The following is a 17789-nucleotide window of genomic DNA, read 5'->3' as shown; positions in this document are numbered from 1 at the left end:
GGGAATGATTGAGGACTCACTAGTGGCATTCATATTCTCAACAAATGAGTACCTAAGTATTGTCCTATTTACATTACCCATGTAATAATGGGCTAACCTTAGATAAGGGTTGGTAAATTGGGTACTCACCGTAGGCGTGAGTTTTTAACATAAGTTGACTTTGGTGAATTATCGGGTTTTGTTACTATTTGGTTTCCTTGCAATTAGGCTAGGCCTTATTATTTATTCTTGCCATATTAGTTAAAGTTGTATTATATATCTTTGCCTCCTTTGCTAGAACGAATACACATTTGAAGAATTAAACCCAAATCCTTTATGAGAACAAATACACATTTCAGGAATTAAACCTAGGTTTAGCATTCACTAGTCCCTAGCGGGTACCAAGTATTGTCCTATTACATTACCTGCATGTAAATAATATATATCAAAATATATAATATTGGCTGGCACACATGATCCAGCATTAATGATTATGCATAGGGTCGGCAAGATTCTCCAGGGAGTTTGATGGGAGGAAGATCTAACATGGTCTGAAAGCCGGCCCTGGTGAAAACAACTGAGGGAGACGTGTCATGAGCATGAACAGCAGCAGTCGCAGTACTAGTACTGGTAGTAGCCTCTGCTGCTTCTGCTGATGAGAACCCCAGCACACTAGTACTGTAGTCCAAATAATCAAAAGGCAGGAGATCATTGTATTGATCATGAAGATGATGGTACGGGGGGTTTGGCTGGTATTGATGATCATGATTCTTTTCCAATTCCACCACAAAGTTCAAGTCATGCAAGTTGTTGCGAGTGCTATTATTATTGTTATGACTGTTATCCGGTGTTTGGAAACGGGAGAAGTAGTTGGCGAGCTCAGTCTTGCACTGTTTGGGAACAGTACTAGAACTACTGTTGCTGTTGCAATCTTGATCGAAGAGGGATTTGAAGAGGAGGGATCTGGAGAAAGAGGGTAATTGGTGGGTTTGGAAGGCATTTATTGCTGGGAAAGAGGAGAAGGTATCATGATTTTCTTGGTGAATTGGAGGAGGAAGAGCTTGCAATTGTATTGGATTCTGATATTCATGGCATGATTCTTGCAATAATAATGCTGGAGATGGATCCAGCAATGGAGGCAGATAATTGCAATTTGAAATTGCTGAAGCAGCAGCTTCGTGATCAAGTAGTGGGCTTTTCTTCTTCCCGGATTTGTGATTTATTCTGCATATCACCCATTCCTCCTGCAAAAACACAAGCATTTATTATTATTTGAGGACTACAATATCACAATTTCATAAATAACTAATTTAGATGATTAGTTAAGAGATCATTTGAGAATCATTTTGTTTTCATTTTACAATTTTGCTTTTTGGTTTTCATTCTTTGAGAAGTGGAATTGAACGTTGAATTTTGAAAACTCAATAAAATAGTTATGAAACAAGTTTTTAGTTTTAACAAAATAAAACCATCCTAAGCTAAGTAAATAATTTATTAAGGGTAAGAAATATGGCAGCGTTCAACTTTTTGGCACCAAGACAGATGTATAGCAGGTTAATTGTTTTTTTGAGTTAACTGGTAGTGTTAGTAGGTTAAAAATTAATTTTTTGAAAAAATAGAACCTAGTGAGAATCGAATCGACACCGATGCACTTGAATACTTTTTTAACATTGCGATAAAGCGCGCGATCATATAGTAGGTTAATTGTTAAATCAATCAAATCGCATTCAACTGGTGATGAAAAGGTAAAGTCCACAAATAATAAAAAGCGACAATGGTTTAGTGAAAATACCGAGTAAGCAAATGTCAACCCCGGAAAGCGACAAATGAGAGGGTAAAATATGCAGTTGCAGCAAGTGAATCTATAAAACGCAAAGCTAAAATTCCAACCCCTCCCAACGCCCTAGAGTGTAGATTAGACAGGTAAATTGGATTCCCACGTACAAACACGGGGAAACTTAGGTCATAGGTGTGCATGTGCACGGGTGGAGGTAGGGGTTGTGGGTCCATACCTGGCAGTCGTGGCGATAGGACGAGAAGTGGCCGTCGAGACGGTACTCATGCATGACCCACTTAGTCTTGTGGCCCCTCGGAGCTCTGCCCTTGTAGAAGACAAGGGTCTTCTTCATGCCAAGTAGGGCTCCGGTCGACGCACTGAAGACCTGTCTATCTTTGCCGGTGGCCTTCCAGTAGCCGGCTCCGGTCGCTCTGTTGGTTCTCATCCCCGTTGGGTACTTCCTGTCCCTCAAGCTGAAGAAGTACCACTCTCTTTCTCCCATCTTTGCCACGTCTGCATGCACCACCATCATCAACAGTTAAATCACATGAAACAAAGAAAAGACTTGGATGAAATAAATTCATCGCCCCACTCTAATTATGTTTGCTATATGAACAGTGTGCATCTTTATAACATCATCGGAACAGTAAACTCGTTTCATACGATATTTTGCATGATACATAATTGCATGAATAGATAGCTGCTTAACATAGCCTAGGTAACTAGAGTAATGTTATTCATATTATGTTTTTGTACTATATTTTCATATCATTTTAAGTGGTATCTGATGTGGACAGTTAATCATTTAAAAAATTTGCAAAATCCAAGAAAATGAAGGAGAAATACTCCTCGTATACTATAATCATCATTTAATTAACTAATTTTTCTTAATTATTAATTTATTAAATAATCAACTAAATTTAAAAAATCTAATTAATTCAAATGATGTAATTATCTACATCAAATATCATTTAAAATAATATGAAAATACAATACAAAACAGGAATGAATATCATTAATAAGCCAAACTAAAAAGAGACGACACATTTATGAAGTGATTGAAATTTGTCAGATCGAGCATTAAATAATGAGGTGGATGACTGCTCTGCACTACTGGGTGTGCAATTGCAGGAGGAGATAGATTTTCTGGCCAGAGCCATAAATATTTTGCATGTTCAACTGCCAAATATATATACATATATACATATATTTACATTCAACTGAACAAGGAATGTATTAACCGTTGGTCTGAGATCTATATATGAGATAAAATGATTGTTTGTCTTGCTCCAATCATAATAGAACATTTATTACTTGGATTTGCTAGATATCTAATTAATTTTTCTCAGTCAGTACACTGATATTTTTTTATTAATAAAAAAAAATCAACAATATCGTATAATTGCCAATCTAATTTGGTATTAAATTATTTGAATATAAGATCTTTTACTTTCAAATGAAGAGGAATACCACCAAATCGTAATACTGAGTATCAGATATCTAATGAATTAATTACCACAAATCCCATCTACAGTTTTGAGTAATAACATAATTTACCAACTAATTAATTTAAGACAAACTAATGGAAAATAATTAACCCGAAGATAAATGCATAGGAAGAACTAGTCAAATTGATTAAAGTAGCGTACTCAGTCCTCTACGCCCAAAATCGAATCGCAGCATAATTTAGATGAATTTTCTTCGTGGACTTTGTATACGAATGAACTATCTTAATTAGCTCATGCAGAAATTGCTAAAAAGAAAACAAACAAACATGCATTTCCATTTTCCCACCAACAAAATAGATATATAATATTATACATTTGACATCAGAAGAGAAATATTTAAGAATAGCGCTAGCTGAGGATATATACCTGGCAGCTCCCATGGTTCGCATCGGTTAAGGTCGACCTCAGCAATGCGGACGCCGCGGAAAGAGCCGTTGTAGACCTTGGAAGCCAGATAAAAGGTTATGAGCTCCTCGTCCGTCGGATGGAACCGGAACCCTGGTTGAAAACCTTGTCCGTTTTCATCCTCCCCATTCATCAGCTCACTCATAACTTCTTCCATTCCCATTCCCAACATTATATAATCTAAATATATTTTCCAAACCAAATATAATACTGATTAACTAAAGCAACAGACTGCTCTGGATATTCTTAACTCTTTAATGCGATGAAGGTAAAGTGATCGTTGCAATGCATATATAAAGGAGAAGAGTCTGGGATTTGGATAGGAGGGGGCGGTGCACTAAAACCGAAAAATAATGCAAATATATAGCGAATGGATCATCAATGAAAACGACTCCTAATTGTAAAAGCAAGAGAGATTGTTGTGTGATCAGTGCAGATGATGAGTGTTGAGTGATGAGAGAGGACTGGTAGGAGTAAATGCAAAAGCTCTTTGCAGAGATTCATGCGTGCGTGTGTGAGTATATCTTTCTTTAACAGCTATTTAGGCAGTAGGTACACTAGCTAGTCTACGGTCCCTGCCCTAGTCTATATTAACCTTCAACAGTGACGCCATACATATATCATCATTTGAACAGATAATATAAGATTAACTATATTAAGTAATGATTATTCTCTTTCTTTAATTAAACAATGATTGATGTATAATTTTAATTAGGTGGAATAGTAAGTAGACTCTTTCGAAATAGGGGCTTTTTATAAACTTTGTGTCATTTTATAATTTTAGCGCATAATTGATGTTAACTTATGAAGTGCCAGAGTTCATAAAGAGTTCCATTTTGAGAGAATATTTCTTTAATTTTATGTTATTTGCATAAGCAAAATGCTAAGTATACTCTACCAAGGTATGACTTTTTATAGTGTCTCCGCTATCTCATATTTTTTGTAAAATATTTTTTAAGATTTGCACGAAAATTTGCTATTATCATATCCGTTTATCAAGTTAAAAAAAATGAATCATCGTGGTTATCTATACCCACATTAATTTCTTTCACCCGGCTCGTTTGTGGATGATATCACTTGATTAACATAGCTCTATTTAATAAAAAAACAGGGTTACGTTTTTTATATATATTTTTTTTTCAGATTCCGCAAAAAGATTACTACTCGATTCAGGACTTCTATGAAAGCACTTTGATCTGATAATGAAAATGAATACATGAATCATGAGTTGAACAAGTATTTGGATCAACTATCAACGTTTCTTTGTTTGTGTATTTTTATTTCTATTGCTCTCCATATCCTTTCGTACCATGAGCTCCTTTGTGAGGATGAACGCAGAGCTAAGACGCCGCATAAGCTAGTTAATTATATACTTTCGTACATTCGTCTTTGTTAAATTATCGATCAACAACCGACCAGAGTGTAACTTGGATTGCATATATGATATATCATTACTTTAGGAAAACTTTATTCGAGCCTATATTTTGTATCTCTACACTCATTTTAATTTTTTAATGTCAATATTTGTTAAGGGTTTTAATGAAAATGGCTTCATACAAAAAAGCTTTCGCATAATGAACTTTTATTAATAATAACGATAGAAGTAAGAGAGCAATGACAATATCTAAATAAGTAAAATTTGAGTTTGATAATAGTATAAAACAGTTGAAGCGCACCGAGTATTGTCCTCCATACATCTTTTAGTTATGAAAAAACAGTTGAGAACGAAAAAATCGTGCTTCGAGCCTACAATGTAAATTGTTTATTGGTCTTTTTCCTCTTGGTCGGAAGTCTTGTATGTTTACTGTTTAGTAACTTATCGGATATAAATTTTTGAGAAACCTATTCCGCCAGCACCACAAAATGACAAATATGTGTAAGTTTTACTCAGAATATGATAGTGGTGTGTTTAGGTAAACATGAGGACCTACAGTGGTAGTTCATCAGAATGTGGTCCTTTTCCTCTTTTCCTTTGGTTAACCTAATTAATTTGCGGGTTGTGGGGGGAGGGAGGGAGGTGGTGACAATATTCAATGGCGTCGGCGCTGCACCTGAAGCATGAAGCCTGTTTCGTCTGGGTTTGGGTGATTACGACAGTATAGTATAAACGTACATAATTGATTTGTGCTCCACACTTAAAAGATAACAACGCCCCCACATAGCTAGCTTACATAAGCCTACATGCATGACGTCATTCTTTAGCCAATCTTTGCTGCATGCAATTGTTATAATGTAATGACCTAGCTCATCGAATTGTTTGGGATGCCGATGTCAAATTAGTGTTGAAAGTTTAAATGAAAAATAAGCTAACTTCTTTTGTTCCGCGTCGATGAAGTGAAGTTTTTTCAACAAGAATTTATAAGCTTATGAGAATATGACTTAGTAAATTGGCTTGCACGCTTGAAGAAGTTTAAGGTTTAGGCGTAGTTAAATATTAATAGTAAAAAAGATGGGGCCTTCATTGATATTTTATCCTTGGTTTTTTATCAAATCAACCTTTCATATTTAAATTCAAATTTTAAATTGACTTTGGTTAGAGGGATTCATCCTTTTAACAGAAAGGGCACAACTGCCAGTGACACACTGACACTTGGTTAGTCTGATCGGAAGGGTTCTTGGTATTAGGAACTTGAATTAGATAAAGTAGTCGTGGTGGACAAGTATATAAAATTAGATAAAGTAGTCGTGGTGGACAGATTCAAATTCTGTATATAAATTGTTGAAGCGCAATTAGACGTAATTTGTTATATTGTTAATAAAATTGTTATAATTTTTTTTAGTTTGTAAGACTAACGTGATAACCACTACACCACAGCAACTTTGTAAAATTGTTATAATTTTGATTTTGACTGTTATTTTCAGTTTGTTAGTGCACTCTAACAATTGGCGTATTACCATATCACGCATCTTTTTTTTTTTTTTTTTTTTAATCGAGCGATAACGTTAGTAAGTTAAATGTTAGATTAGTTACCGATGGAGTTTGAACTCACGCCATCATACAATGACACAACACTTTTCCGCTATTGTGGTAAAGGATCACTTGCAATATCATGCATCTATTTGCCACTCATACTTAACAGAAGTTAATGATAACTAACAAGTATCACAACGTGTGCACAAGCCTTGATATATATATAATCCACTACTTATTTTTTATCTCACTCAAATCTGAGCCTATAATTAATGTACAGGACATAGACATATGCATAATTCTAAACATAATTAAAACACACGTTGAAGGAAAAATTACCCAAAAATATTTTTCTTACCATCCAATCATTATTTGTACTATCTCTCAAGTAAAGATGAGACCTGCATGTGTAGTGGATCATACTCTATTAGATATGTTACAAATAATCGTACAAATAGATGGGACGAGTAGCATTATAATTCTGAAGCGGCAGCAGTTACTCTTCATCATATTCCTCATTCTCTTCTAGTGATTTGCAATTGGTTTCGGGTGTGAAAAAATACGTTACCATCGTTCCCAAAATGCAAACTCCGCCCAAAATTACCAATGTGACCGTCATCTCTACCGGATGCTCCTCTGTTTTACCACGTGAGACTAACGCAAACCCTATAACTCCAACAATGGCCCCAACCTTCCCAGCGGCCCCTGATATCCCATGACAAGTCGATCTGAATCGTGCCGGAAAAAGTTCAGCAGGCACTATAAAAGTAGTGGTGTTTGGTCCAAAATTTGCGAAGAAGAAAGTGAGGCCGTAGAGGACCATGAAGCCTGCATCGACATGCGTTACCCAATAAAACTTGTAGGGTATCCCTAGCGCGAAATAAACCAATGCCATGGCAAGAAAACCCATCATTTGGATTTTGCGTCTTCCAATTCGATCGATGAAGTAGACAGTGAACCAGTAACCTGGAATTGTTGAGCACATTGCAACTATGGCTTGCAGCAGTGCAACAAATAGAGCATCTTGATAGGCGTTGACTTTGTATTTTTTCGGGAGGAATTTTCCATATACTTGAGATTGGAAAAGGTTGCTGCTGTAGAAGACAACATCGACAAGAAACCATGAAGCAGAACAAGCGAAGAGATCACGGCCGTGGAGACATAAAAATTGCTTGGAGAGAAGGGGATAGGATGGTGGATCTTGTGGCAATGACAATGATTCATCTTCTACAATTTGACTCATTGAGACATCCAACACTTTCTCCATGTCCTTTGCCGCTTGGAGGACATTTAGCTCAACCAGTGCTGTATATCTGATCATCAAACAAAGTAATAATAAGGGATTCAACCTTACATAGTTACAAGAAAACGGAGGCATGCATGCATGCATCCATGTCATCCCTTTTACACTTTCATATATATGGTGTTACCATCTCAATTCAATATTACATTTACATATCTAAATGAGTAATGTTATTCATACCATGTTTTTATACCACATTTCTATACCATCTTAGGTGACATCTGATGTGGATAGCCATATCATTTGAAAAAGGGTTCTTTAGAAAAAGGCCCTTGAAACTCTTATTTTCCAAGCAAAAACCCACATAATATTAAACTTCCAAATAAAACCCAAATTTCAAATAGAATACCATGTAGACAAATATGTAACCAATTATCATCACATATTTACAACTTATGCCACAAAACTCTAGTTATGTCAATAAATATTATTACCCACCCTAATTATGATTAGCAATTAACCCCATATGAAAATTTTACCTTTCTTGTATGATAAATATTAGGAATATATATATATATATATATATATATATATATATATATATATATATAAATTTAGCTATGTTCATAAACAATTTATGGGCACATTTTTCTTTTGGAAAGAAAAATCCTTTGTACAATCAGTTATTTAGCATCAAATAATAATATTGTTTTATAAAACAACAAAAAACCAATTAATATTCTTTTATGTTGTAGGTAAATTATTTTACCTAGATTATTACATACATTAGGCATTTTTTGTTTGTTATCATATATGCTTGTTAAAAATAATTTATCTATATTTATATTTAAAATATAAGTAAATTAATTTTGAATCAAATAGTATTTATTTTGTAGGTAAATTAAAATAGTAGTTCCATTATTTTGGGAAAGTTAAACAGTGCATAAATAATTTCGTAAAAATTAAACCAAGACAAATTATCTCCATTAAAATAAAACAGTACATATTCGACAAAAACAAAAATAAATAAATAAATAAATAAAATAAAATAGTAGATACATTATTTTCTTATAAGATTAAACAATAGGTAAATTATATTGTAGGTACATTATGTTTGTAATATAAAAAAAGAATTGAAATTCATAAACAAAAAGCAATAGATATATTAATTTTTAATCAAATTTCCTTTATTTGTTGGTGAATTATTTTCATGCATTATTATATATATTGGGCATATTTTACTACTAATATATATGTGTGGAAAAATTTACCTATATTATCATATAAAATATAGATAAATTTATTTTGAATCAAATAACATTTTTTATTCTATAATTAATTTAATTTTTTTTTTTTTTGAGTTGAAATGATAGCGACTTTATTAATGTCAAAAAGACGACATACAATAATGCAAGAGTTGAAATGATAGCGACTTCATTAATACATTTCTTTTTATTAATTTCTCCCTTCAAATATGCATAGAATTAAATGTCTACATCAAAACGGTAATTAGGGGTATTTTAGGTATCTAAAAAATGAAAAATGTGTAAAGGCAAACAAAATTAATGAATTTACTTATGTGGAGCCTAGTCATTGGGTTTTATTCAGATAAAAAGACTATGTCGGGTTTTATGTAAAGAAACTTGAGTTTCAGGGGCTAAAGTCATATTTTCAGTTTGAAAAATTTGCAAAACCCAAGGAAAGGAAAGAGAAAGACTCCTCGTATACCACAATCATCATTTAATTAACTAGTTTTTCTTAATTATTAGTTTATTAAATAATGAACTAAATTTAAAAATCTGATTATTTCAAATGATGTGGCTACTCACATCAAATGCATACATTTTTTTGAACTATTATGCCACCTATCATACATAAAAATAGTTCAAAAAAATTTATTTTCCATACATTTATAAGTTCATACTAGTATTAGTATATATGCTGATATATAATACCTATAACATAGATTAGTCGACACAATTAATTTGTGATGGAGAAAGAAAAAAGAATTGAGATACAAATTTGGAGCAGGAAAAAATATTTAATCCTAAAATTAAGGCAAAATAAACCTATAAATAAGGAATGATATCGACCACAATGTAATTAAAAAAAAATAATAATAACTGAGGTTGATAATCAGTGAAAAATAAACTCAATAATGGAAAAGGATCCGGCGAGGATCCTTTTTTTAGGGATCCTAGAGATTTCGTGATCGTGATCGTTTATCGTACATCGTGCGATCATAAATTATTTTAAATTTTAAAATTTAAAATTAAATATGAATAGTACTTAATAAAAACTGACTGTACGATTTATAATGAAAAGTCACGATCACGATTACGATCACCGATGCCTAGGATCTCAAGGATCCAGCGAGTAATGTCTAATCCCTATCCTGAGGCGCTTGCAGTTGCAACATTTCAAACCATTAATTTATTCAACAGAAGGAGGGGAACACTGATGAAGAGTCAACCTTACGCACGCTGATGCACGCAGGCCTAATCAATTTTCAGGAAATCAAATTTCCTAATCAAATTTCATACATTTCATTTGTCAAATTATCAATGTTAACCCTGCCGGTCTCTCTCACGCACACATATATATACAGCCAAGCGACCTGGGACGCACAGATATTGACGAAACCTAATGATAACCATATAAAACCGACCCCAAATGTCACACTAATTACTCGATTGATAGCAATAACAAATTAAGATAATTAGTAATTAAGGGAATTACCTGGCAGTTTCAGGCATCATCATACGCCAATAATACGTCATGGCAGCAGGAATGGCGCCCAGCATCAGTATCAGCCTCCATGCGACGTCAGCTTGGCTGGGAGTCTTCTCCTTCCCCTTCGCATTCGACGGTCCGTCGAAGATCCCGCACACCGTCATCGTCACGAGGGAACTAGCCAGAATCCCAAACCCTTGCATGGAAAACACGGCTGCTATGAACGAACCGCGTGTCCTCTTGTTGGCAAACTCCGACATGATGGTGGCGGAGAGCGGATAGTCCCCTCCGATCCCGATCCCCAGCATGAACCTAAAGAACCCAAGACTCACCAGAACGCAGCCCGGCGACGTGCACACGGAGAAGCCGCATCCTAGGGCGCTGAGCACCATCACCATCAGGGACAGCCCGTACACGCGGCGCCTTCCGATTCGGTCCCCTAGTCTTCCGAAGACGAGCTGTCCGATGACGGTTCCCAGGAGAGAGACGCACAAGAGCGCCGCAGCCACATCAGTGCGAACGAAGAAGTTATTGTCGTCGTTGTCGAAGGATTGGTCTCGGAAGATTCGGTCTTTCTGGTAGTAGACGCGGCCGAGGAGTCGCAAGATGGGAGGGATGCAGAAGAGGTCGTAGGCGTCGGTGAAGAGGCCCATGCCGGCGACGATGATGGCCTTGAAGTGGTACCACTGCGTCTTCGCCGTGTCAAGAGCAGAAAGGACTTTTAACGCCATAACTTACTATTATTTGCCTCAATAGACTACCTGTATTAGTGTGCCTTCGTACTACGGACTGAGATTATATATAGGCTTTGATAGTTTAAGAAAGAAAAAAAAACTAATGCAAAGCTATTTTTAAAGGTATAGTAAATAGTATTAGGGAAATGTATAAATATAATTTTTCGTTAAAAGTAAACAGTACCGAAAGTGTTTTGTTAAACCTTCCTAAAAAAAATGTTGTTCTTACCATGTTTTTACTACATTTGTATTATATCTCTAATAAAATGAAGTCCAATATATCTTAAGTCCATTAAAGAGATGATAAAGATGTAATATAAAAAATATAATAAATGTAGCGTTAACACAATACTCGAGTGTCACCAATCAATACCCAAATATTACTGAACACTTACATGGACTAATAAAATTAAGATACGTGTAATTCTTGTAATTTCACGTAGGATAATACTTGGGTACTGACTAACTAGTAACAAAATACTCATGGACCAATAATATTGTAACATCTGTCTCTTGCTATGTGGATCACCAAGCCCCCATCTTCTTTCTTCTTGGAAGTCCTAGTCAATCCCTCTCTTCCTTCAACCTTTGCCTCTGTTGTTCCCACTCAGTCTCCTCCGTCGACCCAACCCCGCCCCCTCCATCGTTCCCACCCCGTCTCTACCATCGACTCCGGCCCCAATATGTCCCCTTATTTCTCGTGGCAGCCATGGCAGCGGCGGAGGAAGGTGGCAGCGAATTATGGAATGGTTCTATGGAAGGTTTTGTTTTGATTGACATGGAAGAAGGTGAGGCTGTTCAGGTTTGCAACGACACGGGTAAGAGAAAACCGAAAAGGGTGTTTGGTTACGTGTACAAATTGGGATTGGTGTTTGGTTGTGAATATTAAATGGACAGGTGTTGCAATACTATTAGCCATTTAATAGGTCAGTATATTTTGGCGGATAATACTTGGGTACTCACTGAGGAGGACACTATTTACTGACCATCGTATGTGGCCTAATGATTCTGAAACACTAGTCATTTTAATTCTCTTCCCATATTTTGCTATCTTTGGAACCAAACACCTCTCTTCTTCTCCATCTTCTTTCCTTGCCATGACACATCGTTCTGCTCCATCCCAACCACCCGCCTCCAACTTCTTTTCTCCAATCGTCGACTCCATCTCCGCTCCCTTGTCCAACCGTCATCCCAACTCTTCCAACCGTCTACCATAGCGGCACACCTCCACTCTATCCATCTCTCCTCCGTTGATCTGAACCCCATCCACTTCTCCAAAGTCTCTGCAACATCAATCAGCAAGTGATTTCGACAAAAAAATTGGTCAACCTGTAACAGATTTTGATGACAAGGGATAAGAGACATGGGTGGTTGGGCAGACGGAGAACCTTTGGTGGATCTGCCATGGTCGCCGGAGAAATAAAGGGATTGGCTGGGCAAGAAAAGAAGATGGAGAATAAGAGAGGTGTTTGGTTACAGAGATAGCCAAATATTGAAAGAGAGTTGAAATGCCAGGTGTTTTAAAATTATCGGATCAGATAAAATCGTCAGAAAATTGGGCACTCTCTGTTGGACACAGATCCTTTCCGGATCTGATATTAGAGATCAATAGATCGGATCATATAAATTTAATTCAACGACTACAAATAGGGACCTTCCTAAAAGTTATAATAATTGTAAATCAAATTTTAATGATCCGAATCTATTCATCCCTAGGCTCAGATCCGGAGAGAATTTGTTTCCTTCTCTGTTGAGTAATGAGTACCTAAGTATTATCCTATTTTGGATACCGAATAGTGTGTACCTAAATATTGTCCTTTCATAAACCAGGATCCAAACATACTTGTGAAACCAAACAAACATGTTCTCCTCTACAACACACTCATTTTCCAATATTTTCGCCGGACAAAATTGGGGTTGGGGTCGCCAAAGAAGAGAGGGTTAGAGTTGACAGAGAATAGATGGACCGAGGAAGATGATGGGTGTTTGGTTACGAAGGTAGCAAGTGTTTGAGAAAGTTTAGCTACAACTGGTGGACTATTTTCTTTGGGCCAGTTCATGAGGTCAGTCTATTGGTACTGGCTACAGTGAGTTCCCAATATTTTCTTCAAATGCTATTACTTATACAAAAGAGCATATAATATTAGTAATAGAATAATACTTGCATCTCTCTGCTGAGAATGCACATATCGTACCTTGTGAATAACATATATTTATTGTACAAATTGTATAATTTCGATGATTCAATTTCTTAACCTTCATTGAGGATTATTCTTACAAAATATCATTTAAATTTAAGATTGTTTAGTCATTTAAATGTTTAGAAAAATGGACTAGTTAATCATGAATATGTTATTTGGTAATTTGTTGTTTCTTATATTTGAATGCTTAAAAGATTTTCGATTCAAATTTTTTTGTAAAAATTATTAAATTTATACAATAAATATATGTTATTAGGAAATGGTACTGTGTCTGCATTCCTCGTAGAATCATACGAAATTAATTACAAACAAGGATCCTCTTCGGATCCTTTTTGTGAGGATTCAGGGATCAATTAATCTTATTCATTCATTGTACATCGTACGGCCAGTTTTCAGTAGGTATTATTTCTATTCAATGTTAAAATAATTTCTAACTGCTTAATATACGATAAATTGACATAATTGATTGATATTCCGAATTCCCACCAAAAAGATCCAAGGATCCTATTCCATTAATTACTAGGTTGGAGGGTGGGGATTGTGGGGCTGGGGCGGCGCCCCGGGGGAAAGGAAGGAACGAGGTTATTTCGCGAAGTTGACATTTGATGTGATCAAAGGTTGAGGGACTGCAAATGATGCCATTTTACTTTATGATTCCACGAATATACGGAATCATATGAATTTCAACTAATACTTAATTTTGTGACTTTTTTATTTTTTTATTCTGTTGTCATTTTCACACGGTTATGGCTACATCGTGTTTCTTGTACCGGCTACAGCATATAATTAAAAAGGATATAGTTTGTTTTACTCTTAAATCTTTTCCGAGGATAGATGTTGGACTTTTCGGGGAAATATTAGAAAAAAATTTCAATGCATCTCATCAATAAATAGTACCAAAAGACTGAGAACATACGATACAATACAAGTAGCTGAAAAAAAATAAATTTAACGATTAAAACGTTCGTAATATTGACTGATACATAGCATTAAAATCGCACTTAAAATACTAATACATTGAATGATTCAATTACAAATCCATATTGATGAGTGATGGCGATGTTGACTTGGGATTCAAGTTTCAACATTTTGTTTGCTCTACAGCTCTACAGCTGCTGCCAATTGCCAATTAGTGGCCAAGTTTTTGGTAGAATTGGTCAAGGAAAAAAGAAAGAGACATTCAAGAATTACAAGTGCCAAACATACATTAAGATTTTAGAGCCCGCGTGCTAGACCCTTAGAACGTATAAATCTTTGATCATTAAACGCGTAACCGATGTGATTTGTTGCTTGTAGATGCCCATTGAACCAAATGGAAAGCTAATACTAAAATCAAAATAACGCACTAAATCGAAGTGGCATACTAAAAATTTCCCAAAAGAAAAGAAAATTACAGAACTGATCTCCATACTTTGCCCTAACTTCTGTCGATTGTCTAGACGACGTCACCACGTGTCAGCACTCATCTAGCATGAGTATCCCGCCAAATTCTACTCAGACGGCATCGGCATACTTGATGTTGGAAGAGGATCACTTCGTTAAACTACATCCTAGTCCTACCAATACTTCTCTACACCATTTACGCAAGAGCTACTAAACTACGAACTTAGTAACTGGGCAAGTAAGAAAATTCTACCATTTCGTCGACCGCTGCTACATCAAGAATGTATGTAACTCGGCAACATATATCACTCGTCTTTTACGATAACTCCTTCAAAAATGCCATCAGATCCGAAGTGTGGTGCGAAGAGCCTTGGATCAACAGGTCCCGGGAGGCTGAAGGAGAGAGTGAATGGTCCAGCCGGGCATAATTGCTGCAACTTCATCTGAAATACACGCGAACGTTTCCTTATGGGATTTCCACCACTTGTGATGCCTTGGAGATGAACCTTCCCATTAGATTCAATCTCACAACTAAACTGACCTGTTGCCACAAATAATATCAACTTGTAATTTTGAACAAACATGAGCTCAAGATTTCTTGTCAAGAGAGCATAAATGCAAGAAAATCTTGAATCATGGAAATATATATATGGGATCCAAAGCCACTTTTACATCTCCTTTACATCCCGGGAGATGTAACTTTTGATTTCGATCCAATGCATAGATGTAAATGAGGAGATGCAAATTTAATTTTCATGTGTAAATCAGTATCTTGTTTTTTAGCTCAGATACACTTCATGGGTTCAAACAAATTCCCGGCAGTCACTTAGCCTAGAATGTGGGGAGGGGATAATAAACCCTCCAAGAGGCTTTCTGGTGTTCAACTTATTAGAAGTACGAATTGTTAAGAAAATTCTGTCTAGAATATTCATACAGTGCTATATCTTGGAGCAATGGGAACATTAACTGCAGATTAACTCTGTTTTACTCAATGCACTGAGGTACAATATCCTATTAAAGGTAGAGGAGGTGCCTTGAGAACTTAAAAAAAAAAGGGGGGACACTGAACTATAAGCATTTTAATAGCATAAACCAGCACGAATAAATGAAAAGAAATAAGGAAGGGAGAACATACAAAAATCCTTCCTGACCCCTGGTAGAGCAACCCGGAAGTAATATGCAACCTTGCTAACACCAATGTCCACTAGACCAATTGGTGGTCCAACTACCCCTTTCCTGGCAGTCCCAGACAAAACAATAGAAGAATCAGAAGTAGGTTCTTCCATATTAGGAAGAGAGATAAGGGGCATCAGGGCAGGGCCATCTGGATTGCTCATCCATGAAGATCCATCTTTGTTATAATGCTTTGATTCAGAAACAACTAGGGGAGATGCTGGCTTTGCTAGAGAATGAGAGACGCACCTCCTCTTATACTTTTTCAGAAACCTTTCTGATGAATTACCATTTCCATTAGACATATTTTCTGTCTTTGTTTCCTTGCCATCGTCATTCAAGCCATTAGACTTACTTTCTCCACCATCCAGGTACTCATGTTGATATCGTATAGTTTGACCTATATCAATTTTCAGGCCATCTATACCAGATAAAGATTTGAACTTTTCAAGAACATCTTCTTCCATAAATGATGTAACAGGATCATCAATCAAAACAATCCCCTTAACAACTCTGAAGCTCTCTGGGTACCATATCTGTTCATGAAGAGCCAAAGGAAAAACATCTGTGAACTGGTGCCAACGTTCTTTTGTAACCCCTGAACTTGGTAAGGTTAGGCTGCCCTTAAAGTACTTATGCAACATATCTGGTCTCAAAATGAGACTAGGGTGAGCATTTCTCAGGATATAGTAATATAAACTCTCCAAAAAAGACACACTGACATATGATGGCCCCAAATCACTTGACATATATGGAGGCAAACTTTCCACTATCCTTTGAAATGCTGAGTATCTCAGGCTATCAATATTGACATCAGGACCCAAGTAATTTCCCATTATGAAGTTGACTAGAAAATGCTGGTCCGCAAATGACGGTTTCAATGAAGCTTTACGAGGATCGTCTTTTGGTTCTAAGTCCATGCTCCTAGCTTATTCTTCTAAATCTAAAATACCAAAATTATTGAGATCCATCTACAAATGTAAATCCAACTAACTTCATTACATAAATAAATGATTCAAAAGAACATACTGAAATGAAATTTCTCTTCATAGTTTCAAGATCAGTAGATTCCACATGCATAGAATATCTATTTTCTTACTTCCATATGGTTTAAAACTGAAAAGCATAACTTTTAAATAGAATTTGCATTTGTATGGGTTACACTGATTACAGGTCAGATTCTTACATCAACTCATACCCCAAATGCAGCTTGGCTAAAAATAAATTCTTTCGTTTGAAAATTTAAAAATGGGATTCTGGGTATATAGAATCTAACTCAAAATTTAAAATTTCCTTTAAAATAAATAAATATGTCAACCGAAGATAGGGTTTTTTTTTTTTTTTTTTTTTTTTTAATTTAAACTTTTTTTTTTTTTTTAATTTGTTTAGTTTCGAGTTAGCAAATGCATAACAATGAACTGAGAAAGCAGGAACATTTGAATAAAAAAGTAAAAATAAAATGGAAACCACTAACCAGAAAATGTAATCTACATTAAACCCTCAATCAAAAAGCAATTAAGAATCAGAAATTAAAGAATCAGAATTAACCTGGGGTTCGTAAATGAGCCGATTGAAGAAGATTAGAAGAAGAAGAAAGACCAGATAAGGGGTTACCAGAGAGAGGGCTGGAGCTGGGTTAGTTAGAAGTAAAAACTAACAGGAAGATAGAGAAGTGAAGCAGAAGACGTGATCGCTGCCGTCTGCTGAGGTTGAAGAAGAAGAAAGCAAATGTCAGAGGGCGG

The 17789-nt window shown here is 35.7% G+C and overlaps 3 protein-coding genes across 4 annotated transcripts; all 3 read right to left on the bottom strand.

The window, feature by feature from the left end:
* Positions 1 to 398: 398 nt before the first annotated feature.
* Positions 399 to 3901, bottom strand: LOC137709888 (protein CUP-SHAPED COTYLEDON 3-like). The gene is made up of 3 exons (XM_068448868.1): positions 3631 to 3901; positions 1992 to 2269; positions 399 to 1223 (listed from the first exon to the last, which is right to left on the bottom strand). Exons 1-3 carry the CDS (start codon positions 3839 to 3841, stop codon positions 471 to 473), a joined length of 1242 nt encoding a protein of 413 aa, XP_068304969.1. The 5' UTR covers positions 3842 to 3901; the 3' UTR covers positions 399 to 470.
* Positions 3902 to 6725: 2824 nt separating this feature from the next.
* LOC137711581 (probable inorganic phosphate transporter 1-9) lies at positions 6726 to 11308 on the bottom strand. The gene is made up of 2 exons (XM_068450833.1): positions 10563 to 11308; positions 6726 to 7893 (listed from the first exon to the last, which is right to left on the bottom strand). The coding sequence occupies exons 1-2, from the start codon at positions 11285 to 11287 to the stop codon at positions 7077 to 7079; spliced, it is 1542 nt and encodes a 513-aa protein (XP_068306934.1). The 5' UTR covers positions 11288 to 11308; the 3' UTR covers positions 6726 to 7076.
* Positions 11309 to 14657: 3349 nt separating this feature from the next.
* Positions 14658 to 17789, bottom strand: LOC137711440 (increased DNA methylation 3). Of its 2 annotated transcripts, none has more exons than XM_068450684.1 (3): positions 17596 to 17789; positions 16010 to 17018; positions 14658 to 15415 (listed from the first exon to the last, which is right to left on the bottom strand). In XM_068450684.1, exons 2-3 carry the CDS (start codon positions 16965 to 16967, stop codon positions 15180 to 15182), a joined length of 1194 nt encoding a protein of 397 aa, XP_068306785.1. In that variant the 5' UTR covers positions 16968 to 17018; positions 17596 to 17789; the 3' UTR covers positions 14658 to 15179. The 2 variants fall into 2 exon arrangements, with proteins under 2 accessions (XP_068306785.1, XP_068306784.1); XM_068450683.1 differs by having other exon boundaries at positions 16010 to 16990.

Source organism: Pyrus communis, chromosome 12 (assembly GCF_963583255.1).
Source record: "Pyrus communis chromosome 12, drPyrComm1.1, whole genome shotgun sequence".
NCBI lineage: Eukaryota > Viridiplantae > Streptophyta > Magnoliopsida > Rosales > Rosaceae > Pyrus > Pyrus communis.
This window is presented reverse-complemented; position numbering and strand designations above follow the sequence as displayed.

Bases quoted from the DNA above. Each gene is read 5' to 3' on its own strand.
- LOC137709888 (XM_068448868.1), bottom strand. From the start codon at position 3,841: ATGTTGGGAATGGGAATGGAAGAAGTTATGAGTGAGCTGATGAATGGG. The intron at 2,270-3,630 runs GTATATATCCTC...TGGTGCATGCAG, and splicing joins CGAACCATGGGAGCTGCCAG to ACGTGGCAAAGATGGGAGAA. The intron at 1,224-1,991 runs GTATGGACCCAC...GTGTTTTTGCAG, and splicing joins CCTATCGCCACGACTGCCAG to GAGGAATGGGTGATATGCAG.
- LOC137711581 (XM_068450833.1), bottom strand. From the start codon at position 11,287: ATGGCGTTAAAAGTCCTTTCTGCTCTTGACACGGCGAAGACGCAGTGG. The intron at 7,894-10,562 runs GTAATTCCCTTA...TTTGATGATCAG, and splicing joins ATGATGCCTGAAACTGCCAG to ATATACAGCACTGGTTGAGC.
- LOC137711440 (XM_068450684.1), bottom strand. From the start codon at position 16,967: ATGGACTTAGAACCAAAAGACGATCCTCGTAAAGCTTCATTGAAACCG. The intron at 15,416-16,009 runs GTATGTTCTCCC...TTGTGGCAACAG, and splicing joins AGGGGTCAGGAAGGATTTTT to GTCAGTTTAGTTGTGAGATT.